Source organism: Oryctolagus cuniculus, chromosome 3 (assembly GCF_964237555.1).
Source record: "Oryctolagus cuniculus chromosome 3, mOryCun1.1, whole genome shotgun sequence".
Classification (NCBI taxonomy): Eukaryota; Metazoa; Chordata; class Mammalia; order Lagomorpha; family Leporidae; genus Oryctolagus; species Oryctolagus cuniculus.
Window position 1 is genome coordinate 163,157,584 of NC_091434.1, and position 12,645 is coordinate 163,170,228.

Consider the following 12,645-nt stretch of genomic DNA (forward strand, 5'->3'; position numbering starts at 1 on the left):
AAAAATATTGGTTACCAGTGCTTGGGAAGAGGAGGATAAGGGTGGTGAGATTTTTAACAGGACAGCGGTATACTTGGAAAGGAGGAATAATTTCTAGTTTTCTATAGGACAGCAGGATAGCCATAGTTGACAATTAGTTGTTTCAAAATAACTAGTAGATGGGCCGGCACTGTGGCACAGTGGGTTAAGCCGTCATCTGAAGTGCCAGCATCTTATATGGGTGCCAGTTAGTGTACCGGCTGCTCCACTTTCAATCCAGCTCCCTGCTAATGGGAAAGCAGCAGAAGATACAAATACAAAGTAAGAAGTTTGGGTTTTTGACAAGTTACAATTTCTTAAAACCAGTTCTTTTCTTAGATGTATTCATTTTCTTCCATGTGTTTTATTGACATGCATTCATAAATTCTTCATTTCAGCTTAATTAAGCAAGCTTAAGTTGTTTCTATTACCTATGATCAAACAATCTTTAATGTGCCACTGTGCTTGGTCTACCCTTGGCATAAGCACATATCTTTCCCTATTATGGAAAGCCAGTAGGGCGAATGTCTCTGGAATCCCATCCAACACTTTTCTTTTAAGATGAAGAAGGTTCTCATAACAACAGAAAAAAAATCTTTGATTCTATACAGGATGTACAATATTAATATTTTATTGCCTTGCAGTAAGGAATTGACAAAGGAACTTAAGTTTCTAAAAAATCTGAACTCCTGTATTTTATGTTTTCTTTTGATAAATCTGAAGAGTTAAAAAATTTATAGAAATAGCATTTTGTTCAAGTAGTAGCAATAAAAATAATCCTAAAAGGAAAGTCTTTGCTTCCTCTGACTTCCCAAGTTGAGAGAAGAGGTTGAGAAAATTTGCAAAGAAAACCTGAGTAATTCTAGATGTGCCCTGATTTAATTACGCTCACAATACACATGCAGAAGATAGTTCAGGTAAATTTTTAATGATGGAAAAATCAGTTTAGGTAAAATCAGTCAAACCACCATTGTATCATATGCTTTGAACTATTTTACCTTTATCTAGTTATTTTGTTAATAATTCTGAGTTGAAACATTAATCATTCTGAATTCTAATATATTCTTTTTTTTTTTTTTTTTTGACAGGCAGAGTGGACAGTGAGAGAGACAGACAGAGAGAGAAAGGTCTTCCTTTTGCCGTTGGTTCACCCTCCAATGGCCGCCGCTGCAGCCGGCGCACCGCGCTGATCCGATGGCAGGAGCCAGGATCCAGGTGCTTTTCCTGGTCTCCCATGGGGTGCAGGGCCCAAGCACCTGGGCCATCCTCCACTGCACTCCCTGGCCATAGCAGAGAGCTGGCCTGGAAGAGGGGCAACGGGGACAGAATCCGGCGCCCCAACCGGGACTAGAACCCGGTGTGCCGGCGCCGCAAGGCGGAGGATTAGCCTATTGAGCCACGGCGCCGGCTCCTAATATATTCTTTATACTGTCAGTTAAACAATACACAGAAAGCAGCATGATCATTTAAACCAAGTATCTTTGCACTGCTACTTAAGTAGGATAACTCACTTCATTACAATCTAAGACGGAATTTTAAACATCATTTTCTTTAATTTTATGCCCATATCCTGTGCAGCATCCAGTTGCTTGGGCTTCTTCACTTCCTACCATCATGACTACTACAGTCTTCCTTCAAATTGAGGCACAGTTCAACACTTATAAAAGAGCAGGGACCACAAAAAGAAACATGTATAAAATAAACTCTGACAGGTTTATTTATTACATTTGGAGACAGCTTCCATCCAATATTTAAATAGGTATTACCAAGTGATTGATTCCGTCCAGTGGGCCAATGTTTTTAATCACTGGAGAATGAATTTTATAGCTCACTGATCCACACAGAAGATCCAGAGGCTACACTAAACAAAATTTGCAGGATGTCTTAAGAAGTTCATTATTTGATAACTGGTAATGACTTTGATAAAATGTATTTGGTTATCAAGCAGAGTCAGAAGTTCTGGATCAAACTGAACACACTTGGGCCCCTGAGGTGACTGAAATTGGTCCTTAGGAATGACTGGGTTGGCCAGGGGCCTGTGTGCCCTGGAACTGGGTTGCCTATACTACATGGTGAGGATATAAGAACACTGACTACCACCTATACCATCCACTCAATGGGTATCCAATTAACAAGATAAAAAAGCTGTTTGCTAGGTTGCCAACAGAGAACACAAACTCTAAATGTCTGCCTACCATCTCTCAAAGGCCCTGTGAGGAACAATGATGTGTAAGTCTGTGGGTTGGAAGTATGCACCACTCAGCCACCAGGACCCTGAAAGCTACCTCCAAGACCAGAACTGGAACAGCAAGTAGATTGGGCATGTTGGAGCCTTCATCTTAGCAGTTTTTACTTGAACTGGCTGAAATGTTAGATTTCTGGAAATGATGACAGAGTTTTAAAAACAAACTGTAGGGGTCAGTGCTGTGGTGTACTGGGTAAAAGCCTCCGCCAGCAGTACTGGCATCCCATATAGGTGCTGGTTTGAGTCCTGGCTGCTCCACTTCCAATCTCAGAGCTCCTGGCTCTTGACTTCAGATAGTCCCAGCTCCAGCCATTGCAGTCATTTGGGGAATGAACCAGCGGATGGAAGATCTCTCTATCTCTGCCTTTTTATCTCCCTCTATAACTCTTCCTTTCGAATAAAGAAATAAACCTTTTTTAAAAAGATCAGACTGTTAAGGGAGATGTTCACATATGCTTTAGAGAATGTGGTGCATCCCACATCATCAGAATTCTAAAGAACTATAAATCTAGATCAAGGAAGATTATCATCTTCCTCCTTGAACACACTTTCAGCAAATACCCTTCAATGTTACGAACAGTACATGCCTTAGCTTTGATTGCCAGTACAAAAGCAAAAATAGCCAGACAAGGCTTCTGCTTTTGCTGCAAAATTTTGTTAAATAACATTGTTTATTTGGCTGTCAAATCTCATATGATACCTTTCTTTTGGAAACAATTTCCAAGTAAATTCATTGTCTCCTGAAAAACAGATAGGCTTGCTTCTATCATGTAATGAAAATTATGTGTTCCATTGAATGCTCTTTTATGCTTTGACTGCTTAAATAGCTCAGATCTTAATGTAATCCTTGATTCTGGTAACCATAATTCTTTCTTGCTCCTTTAATAGTTTAGATAGTGTCCTTCAGAACAACCCAGTGTGTCTTTGTAACCACAAACAAGAAAGGTGTTAACAGGGAAAGAACATTACAGATAATAATGAAGTTTTTCTTTAAAAAAATAAGGAATATCCTGAAAAATATTAAAAATCAAGAGATTACATAATATGATAATTTGATTATATTCAAGTCTCTTACCCTGTATTGTCAGCTATCGGATCACAGCCAAATTTCAGATCTACTAAAATTATGCTCCAAGTAGCTCAAACACAGTGTTTAAAATTCTTGCACTAAAATCCACATGCTTTCCATCATCCTCACCTGGAGTACACTTACTCTTACACCAGATACAGCTCTATTATGCTCCAGTAGTCTCCTACTACTTTTGCACATGCAGAGCAAACCTTAAGAATGGGCTACAAGATCTCACTTGCTCCATATGTCCCTGCTTACTGCTCCACCCGTCCCTCAGACACCCCCACAGATTTCATTTGCCTTAACACTGTAGAACAGGGAAATTTTCCTTGTTATACACTCCAAGAGTCCAGCACACCTTGTTTTTTAGCACTCACTGCAGATTACACAGTTATATGTTTGTGTTTATTTAAGTTTCCAAAGAAACTACACCCCATGACTGTTTTGCCTATTTTTACGAATAGTGTATCTTTAGCACCAATCACAGTGCATAAGACAGTCTACATGCAAAATAGCTGCCTCTGGACTAAATTAGTGAAATTTCATTAAACCATTTCATGCTTCTCGTTCCACAGGGGATTTTAAACTGCAAATTATTCAAGGAGTCATCTCAAAAGATAAGCACAGCAACAGAAGTCTGATCAGGTACAGAGAGGATTTTGAAAACCATAAAAAGTGAAAAGAAGAACTCAGAGATCATTGGAGTCTAGAGGCAAATCATCTTAATAGTTGTTAGACATTAGGAAATTCCTTAATAGTTGTTAAAAGCATCATTATATTAGAGTATAGTATAATAACTGAAGTCATCAAGGAATGGCTGAGGTTTGATCTATGTTAAACTAAAAGAGAAATCTGTAATTCACCTTTAAAATGTTATAATCCACTGCTTCTTTAAGAGATCCCCGTCCCCTGGAGACAAGCTCTAGTTATTGAGAAAACTGACTTATCTGTGTTCTTCTTCTCACATACTAACTAACAATATCGTATGAGTGAAGTGTTTTTCAACCTCACATTATGGTAAATAACCCACATCAGAACATTCCTTTTTGGCCCAACTTGATCATTGCTTGAAAGTTCCCCTTAATACAAAAAAAGGAAGAAAAAAAAAGAGGATTAACGCTATGCAATGTTCCCCAAAAAAATCTGAAGAAAGGGATATCCAATGTTGAATGTAAACCAAATTCTGCCTCATGCTGCCTGAACAAAGAAAAAGAAGTTTCCACTTGAATTCTAAATTGAAGATGACCTTGTACTTCTTTGAGAAAGGCTGGCAGCTGAGGTCACTGGAGTGTATTGTGATGGACAGTGCAGTGCTGTGCGTGGCTCAGAGGCATGTCCATTGTGTGGATTACAGCCAAACCAAAAGAATTAGACTGCTCAGGGCATTCTATCATTTCATTTGGAAATAATGGTCAAAGTCATGGGCAGAAACCATTACAACATTCATGAAAGAACAGCAACAGCCAATAATTCCATCACTTCAGACAAGTTCAGCTATCCTCAAGCCAATACTATGAATCCAGTGTGTTCTGTATCAGTTTTTGTGGCAATCACTGAAGCAACATTTCTGCTTCTACAGTAGGAAAAATCCCATCCACACTGCACTGTATTCAGCACCTTACTTTCAACTGGCTAAATTATTGAGAAAAATACAAAGGAAGAAAAGACACAGAAACTTAACACTCTTGGAATATAAATATATAGCAACTCCACATCACCCACTTTTTCCAAGTCAGCCTTGTTTAAAAAGATTAAAATCAGTTTCAAAACATCTACAATTTCTAATCATGGCATGAACAAAACATTTTCAAAGAAATCTACTGTTTTTAATGGTTTCAAATGAGCCTTCCAAGTTATTTTTTAAATAGTGATATTTAAGTAGAATATTTTGATTGATAGAGGTTTATTTTTAACATTTGCATCTTTCAGGAGCAGATTAACGGTAGCACAAAAAATATGTTTGGGATTTAAAAGCAGGTGGAAAAACTCACACTTCTGATTAAAAAAGAGATCTTCTAATCCTGTGTTTTCTACTCTGCCTGGTGTCTTCTATAAATAGGGGGAAGAAACACACCCTGTCACTTCTAAAGTATTTAGAGACAAAAAAAAAAAAAAAAAAAACATAGTTGTAACTTACCATTAAAATTTACAGCCCGAATATAACCAAGTAGCTCTTTCCCATCAATGGTACTCATTCGTGGGCAAAGGCCAATGTATCCCGGGCAGAGATCTTTGTGCATATTGTGCAGGGCATATGCCATAGAATACACAGCATCAATTACAAATTGGACCTTTCCTTCCTGCTCATAAGACGAATCCCGAGCAATTCGCTCCAGGCCTGCAAAACAAAAAGGAAACCATCAGTTGGCACCATTAGATTTTAATAAAACAAAGATTTAGGTTAAAATTTCCATCAGTTGAAGCATACTGAGTGTGACACAACTAGCTGGTTTTACCTCTGACTTCTTTAGTCCTAGACCTACTGAGTCACACTTTTAAACTGAGGATTGAATTTTTTGTTTGGAAAGAGCACACATCATATTTCATTAGCAACAAAAAGATACAAAGTAAGTATGAGAAGCAACAAAAAGATACAAAGTAACAGAGAAACACACTTCATTATCTTTATTTCCATCTTATTGAGTCCTGTTACATTGTCTTTGTAGTAATTACATAACATTTTGGTAGTAACTTCATCTTGGAAGTAAAAGGTGCAAAATGCCATTCTTTTCCACTACCTCAGCTGCAGAAGCATCATTTAATTCATGGTTCAAAATAAAGTCTCCCCTGCCCCCAGATCTGTTCTTGTTTTGAATGTGCTCTATTTGAAAGTCTTTTTTGTAGCTATTATATGACAATATTTCCTTAAGTGGCTCTAGTTATCTTTGAAAGATGCATTCAGTTAATTTCCTTTTTTAAACTCTATTTTCTATTTTACTTTTCTATTAGAAATAAGTAGATTGCTCAAAATGAATGCCATTCAAAATAATTGTACCTGCGCTTTGGCATATTTCAGATTGAGAACTGGCATTGGAGATTACCTTTAAGCCATTGCTTCTCATTTATAGAAGCATGCAATGTTTTAAAGGGAAGATTAGCTATGATCCAACAGTCTCATTTTTAAAGGAGGAAACTGTGACTCGTGGAGATCATCATGGCAGCCACGTAGAGAGCAGAGAGAAAATCTAGAAAGAATCCCAGCCTCAGACTGTAAACCCAATATTTTCTCAGTGCCAAGAAAATTTGGTGGGTGGTAAGAAAAAAAACTGTAGAAATAGCATCAAGTGCTTATTACAGAATGCAAACAAATCTATCATGTCCACATCGCTCCCAAACCTTACACAGCTGCTAACACTTGAAGAGACCAAAAGCAAGTGCTTCAAATTTCTCATGGAAGATTTAACAAATATTTATTTATTTATGAATTTATTTTTATTTATTTCAAAGGCAGAGTGACAAATAAAAGGAGAAGGAGAGAGGAGGGGGAGAGTGAGTGATAGAGGGAGGAGCAAAATGAGAGAAGCAGGAAGAGCAGTGGAAAAGGTAGAAGAGGGGGGACAGGGATCTTCCATTTGCTTGTTCACTCCCCAAATGACCATAAGCAGCCAGGGCTAGGCAAGGCTGAAGCCAGGAGCCGAGAGCTCCACCTGGGTCTCCCATGGGCCCAAGTGCTCAGGCCACCATCATCTGGTTTCCCAGGGGCATTAGCAAAGAGCTGGTTTGGAAGTGGGGCTGCTGAGACTAGAACTGGTACTGTGATATGGGATGCCGGCATCACAGGTATCACAGTACCAGTTATTTTCTTAACACCAATGCATATGTTCTCTAAATTTAAACACTTGAATTAAAATAGTTGTTTTGTATTTGGGTATTTTTAAAACCAGTGACTTTCTTCTAGACAAAGGTAGTAACCAATGTTACATTGGACATTTTTCCTGGTCTCAATCACTTGGGACACTGTTTCTTTACATGCTGTTCCAGCTTCTGCATTCGGCTATTATGTTGAACTCCCCTCCTTTTTTCAACATGCTTTTCTGATATCCCTCATGACTCCAAGCTGTAGTCTCCAAGATTGAGTCTCTTTCCTCCTCAATCTTAGAATCTATTCATTCTCAATACAGTCAGCTGTTACCATTTCTAAGACCTAGATAAATAACTTGGAATCTGAAACCCAGGCTTTGGGGTCTAAACAGTAGGTCAATTTCTAGTACTCTATTAAACTTGTTTTAGAAACTATCATTTTGGAAACTTGGCTTTCCACGTCTTTCTTGTCATTTAATCACGACACCCGCATTTCCAACAGCCTATTATTTCCTTAAGTAGTTTGCTTTCAAATTAAAATTGATATATCTAAAACAAGGCTAGTCTAGTAGATAATTATATCATTGCCCTGAAATGTCCTATTGAGGGCTTTGTAGAATTGAGAGCATGGAAAGACAAAGATCAGTTCTTAAAAATGTGTCAAAAGGTATATCTACTCCTTCAATCTGCCTTAACTGCCTGCCCTAAGGTAAGGTTCATGGGGACAATGCCCCCTTCATTTCTGTAGGTAGCACCTTTGTCTCCTGAGTCCTAGGACAGCACTGCTTATCTTCAGAATTGCACAATTTTAATCACACAGTATACAATTCAAAAATACGTATCTATCAAAGAATGGCTGCAGGAACTAAAAGACTCAGTTTTAGTTTTTCATTTATTTGAAAGCCAGTACAACAGAGTTCTTACCCACTGGCTCACCTGCAGAATGTTTGCCAGGGCTGGAGGAGGCCAGGCTGATTCTAGGAATTCAACCCAGTTGTCCTACAGGACTGGCAGGGACTCAACTATTGAAGCCATCACCTGCTGTTTCCCAGTGTTCCATTATCAGGAGGCTGGAATTGGGAGCGGAGCTGGGCATTGAACCCAGGTACTCCAGTATGGAACATGGACATCTCAACCAGTGTCTTAACACCAAGCAAGACACCAGCTCCCTGTTTCTTTACAGACTCTTATCTGATGACCAACTACTCTGGTTAGTCCAAGACCTGAGTGGAAAAATATAGACAGCCCTGGGAAAACTGTTTATGGAAAAAGAAACAAGTGAAAAGGAAACTTAGTGATAAGATTGAAGTAACTGCTTTTAAGATCAATGCCCAAGCCTAGATAGATATATCGATGTTTCATTTATTTTGCATCACTGCACTTGGTAAGTGAAAATGAAGATTATGGCACTCAGAAAAGCTGCTTCCATGCTTGGTTGTCTAATCAGATACAGATTTCTCAGTGTCACCAGCACTGCTGTATCAGTGTCTTCCCAACTAAAGGACATGAAGAATCTAACATTTAAAAGGATGCTCTAGAGATTCTGATACAAGCAGCCAGAGCTGTGCACCAGCTTTTGGAAACCACTTCTCTTCAACATCCTAATCTTCAAAAATGTCGGTACAGATTTACTGCTTAGAGATTTTTATGGAATTGTATCAAAATCAAAATACAGTCAGACAGCCAAACCCATGGGTTCTCCTCAGTGGATTCAAACAAATATATAAGTGGAAAATATTCAGAAAAAAATGCTTCCATCCTGAACATATACAGACTATTTTGTCTACATTATCCCCTACATACAGTAAAACAATTTGTATTGCTTTTATATAATGTGAGGTGTTATACAGAATCTAGAGAAGGAGGTACTTAGCATGGTTTCTTGTTTGCATCTATCCTATCTAAGAGACTTGGTCATCTGTGGGGCTCCAGGAACCAATTCCCATGGACAGAGAGGGATAACAGTAACTCTTCCATGGTTTGTGTATCTAGAAGGAAACCTACTCAAATACTTGCCCTTTTCCCACCAGAAGAAGAGTTTAGGGACAAGTAGCTCTCAACATCTATAAATCAAAGTTTCCACTGTACCCTTAGACACACAGGAAGGCCTGGAGCTGACTGCAAGAGTAGAAGCAGGCCGGCGCTGTGCCTCAATAGGCTAATCCTCCGCCTTGCGGTGCCAGCACACCGGGTCTAATCCCGGTCTTCTGTCCCGGTTGCCCCTCTTCCAGGCCAGCTTTCTGCTATGGCCCGGGTGTGCAGTGGAGGGTGGCCCAAGTGCTTGGGCCCTGCACCCCATGGGAGACCAGGAGAAGCACCTGTCTCCTGCCTTCGGATCAGCATGGTGTGCCGGCTGCAGTGCGCCAGCCGTGGTGGCCATTGGACGGTGAACCAACGGCAAAAGGAAGACCTTTCTCTCTGTGTCTCTCTCACTACCCACTCTGCCTGTCCAAAAAGAGTAGAAGCAGAGGCTGTAAGTAAGAAAGTGAAAGGAATTAAATGTTTTCTCTTGGGAATGTGGAAACAGAAAAATAGAAGAGTGAAAAAAGAAGAGGCAGGGGGGTGAGGCAAAGGAAGACGGAAGACGGAGAAGCACAGGAAAAGGTTTGAGTGCAGAAACAGCAGAGAAATTCTTTAAATCACAACGTTCACCATCCCAGATTAAGCTGTTTATATTGTTGCTCTGCAAATGCCCATGCTGAACACACACACACACCCACTCTTCTCCTGGGCATATTGTGGTTTATCTGATTGCTTCCTTTTGTGTGCTTTAAGAAAAAGGAGGATTTCCATGTTTCCAATATTAAAGGGTGAAGGGTGGAAAGCAAGTATAGAATTGACAATGGCTAACCAAATTGCTTCATAGAAATCAATCATCACGAGAATGTTAAGGATCCTGGAAATTTTCCACAATCATGGAACAGATATAAGAGCAAGACATGCATGAATATTTTATACTTTTAAGTTCACTCTATCTCAAAATGTTCTGGATTTGCTATATTATAATTTTTAATGTCACTACAACTTCTCAGTCTATAAAGATAGACTTTAGCATTTAACAATTGAGATATATTTATATGTTTGCCTTATTAAGTATAACAGAGATACCCAACTTAATATTCTTTTCTCTGGCTTTTCTTTTATAAAAAAATCAATTTCATGTGTAATGGATTCATGTGTCCTCTTGAATACCATATCATCTCATGAAAGTTATGAGAATAACTGTGCAAACTGTTTATTTCCTTGGTTAGCTGTAAACTCCAATTCAAATGAAGATGAAACATATCCAACTTCATACATTTTATCCCTTTAAAGTTCAGAAGTCTGTCTAGTGACTGGTGTTACATATGAATCAGTGCACACTGTGACTTTTTCCTTAAACCAATGTAAGCAAATGGTAGAAAACTGAAAGACTAACCACTGATACCATTCCTAAGTTTAAAAACAAATCCTTCGATTTCTTAGCAGCTATTTAGACAATGTACCTTCCTGTTTCCTAACACTGCAACCTCCTGACAACACTGAAGCTTTTACAGCAGCTAGGGTCTGCTCCTCTGATTCTGCCTCTGATTCACTCATTCATCCCAAAGAGGAAGCTTAGGAAGCTGACAGTGACTCAGCAACTTCACCGACTGCAAAATTTCATTCTGCTATAGTTTCTTGCACTTTATAGCATTAATGCATTACTTTTAAAGCACTAAATATTATCAAAGGTTGTATGTCGGCACCACTTAAAACATCACTGATTGTAAAGTTGTGATGTATTTTAGCATATATCTTAAAATTAACAACATATAACAAAGTACTTGCATGGTGGCACAGGAAATGAGCCCCATAAATTTTATAGCAAGATTGTTTTATGTTTTCACTAATGAAATCTAAAACTTCTGATCGTATCTCATGTTCCTGGGGAAAAAAATAGCAAATTCTTACTGGTCCAAGAAAGTCCCACATGCTCTTTAGTTAAGATCTTTTTGTATGTTGTGGTGTGGCATCTTCGTTTTTATTCCTTCTTAGTAAAAAGGCAATTAAGCTCCTCTACAAAGCACAGTGCAGGTTACAGTGTGGGCTCCTAAGATGAACCTCACAGGGATTTTAAACTCTAACTGTTGCATGAAAGTCGTGGGGCTTTGTTTTCTATGTATTTCTCATTGCTCAGGTTAGAGTTTCTAAATTGAAACGTCAGAAGGTTGCTTTTATTTACCTAAAATTGGGTATATGAAACTTCCTACATTTACATGCTGATGATTAAGTAAACAGCTGGTCAACTTAGGGCAAAAATAAAAATGGAAGTCTTATCATTTGCTTTATTGACAGCAAATCAACAGTTGGCTGTGTTCTCTGGTACTACAGCCTCAGCATAGAGTCAAAATACTCCCATACTGTAAATTTGTAAGTTAAAAAGTAATTTTTCTGTAATTCCTCCCCAACCTTTCCTTACATATGCAGTAACTATTTTAAATAATTAAATAATATTCTAAGTTGCTTCAGAGAGAAGGGTGAGAGAGAAGAAGAGAATGTATGAACCTGCTATGAATAAATACATGTATGCATATAAGACCAAATCAAAGTCATTTTGAGTTCCACAAGCTCTCTATATGTCCCACTAGTGATAATCAGGGATAAGGCTGCCACATTTTACATTGCACATTTCCTAATACCATACATAAATGTTACAACTGCATAGCACAATGGCTTTAAATCAGTGAGAAACATGCTAAGAATCCACCACACGCCAAAGAGTCATTGTTATCAAGCTGGCAAGGATAGGCCACCTTTTACTGAACTTAAGTAGATTTTCTTTAAAGGATACGGTAAGGGGAGGCTGGGGAAGAATCATTAGCACGTTCAGTTCTACAGGAATGTCTCCTGAGCAGCTGGACACAGACATGGAAAGTGGGGTCCTGCCACACTGCAGAAGAATGAAAACACTGACCCTAGAGAAGGAAGAATGACAACGTGAGGCAAGCAGCTAATTATGGGAGAAAGGACGGTGGACAGACCTGGATTCAGGTCCCATCTGTACCACTTAGCAGTCACGTGGTCTTGGACACATTCCTAGGCTTCATGTCCTTTCAGCTCTAAAATTCCAGAATCTGGGGCATGTTCTCTTATTTCTATAAGATCCCTTGAAGATTACATAAATGTGTGACTAAACACTTCTAAACCCAATTCTCCAGAACTGGGAGATCCAGCAGTGGGCTCCTGGGGAGAGCAGGACGTTCTGCACGCAGGACAACAGCAAGTGTCAGCCAGAGGTGTTCTTCCTGCACTCAGCCCTGCTCACCTGCTAGCACATGCTCTAAGACTGGAGCCATATCCCAAACCTGGTTCCTCGTCTTTTTCATTCCAATACAACGGTGCACAAGGAGGGACATATGGCCCTGAGAAGGCAACCATAAGCGGGACTCGAAATTCCATAAATCTAGAGCAGGCCGTTTTTTAAGTTGATAATTTTGTATGGTCCATGAATGATGTGATTAATATCCAAATGGCCTTTGGCAGAAAA

The 12,645-nt window shown here is 39.0% G+C and overlaps 1 protein-coding gene across 10 annotated transcripts in view; it reads right to left on the reverse strand.

The window, feature by feature from the left end:
* Window positions 1-12,645, reverse strand: part of GRM8 (glutamate metabotropic receptor 8) — a 913,479-nt gene that overhangs the window by 364,803 nt on the left and 536,031 nt on the right. For all 10 annotated transcript variants that reach the window (XM_051849760.2, XM_008258244.4, XM_008258240.4 and 7 more), the window contains one exon: window positions 5,473-5,673. In XM_051849760.2, coding sequence (XP_051705720.1) covers window positions 5,473-5,673 — 201 coding nt within the window. The remainder of the gene's footprint in view (window positions 1-5,472; window positions 5,674-12,645) is intronic.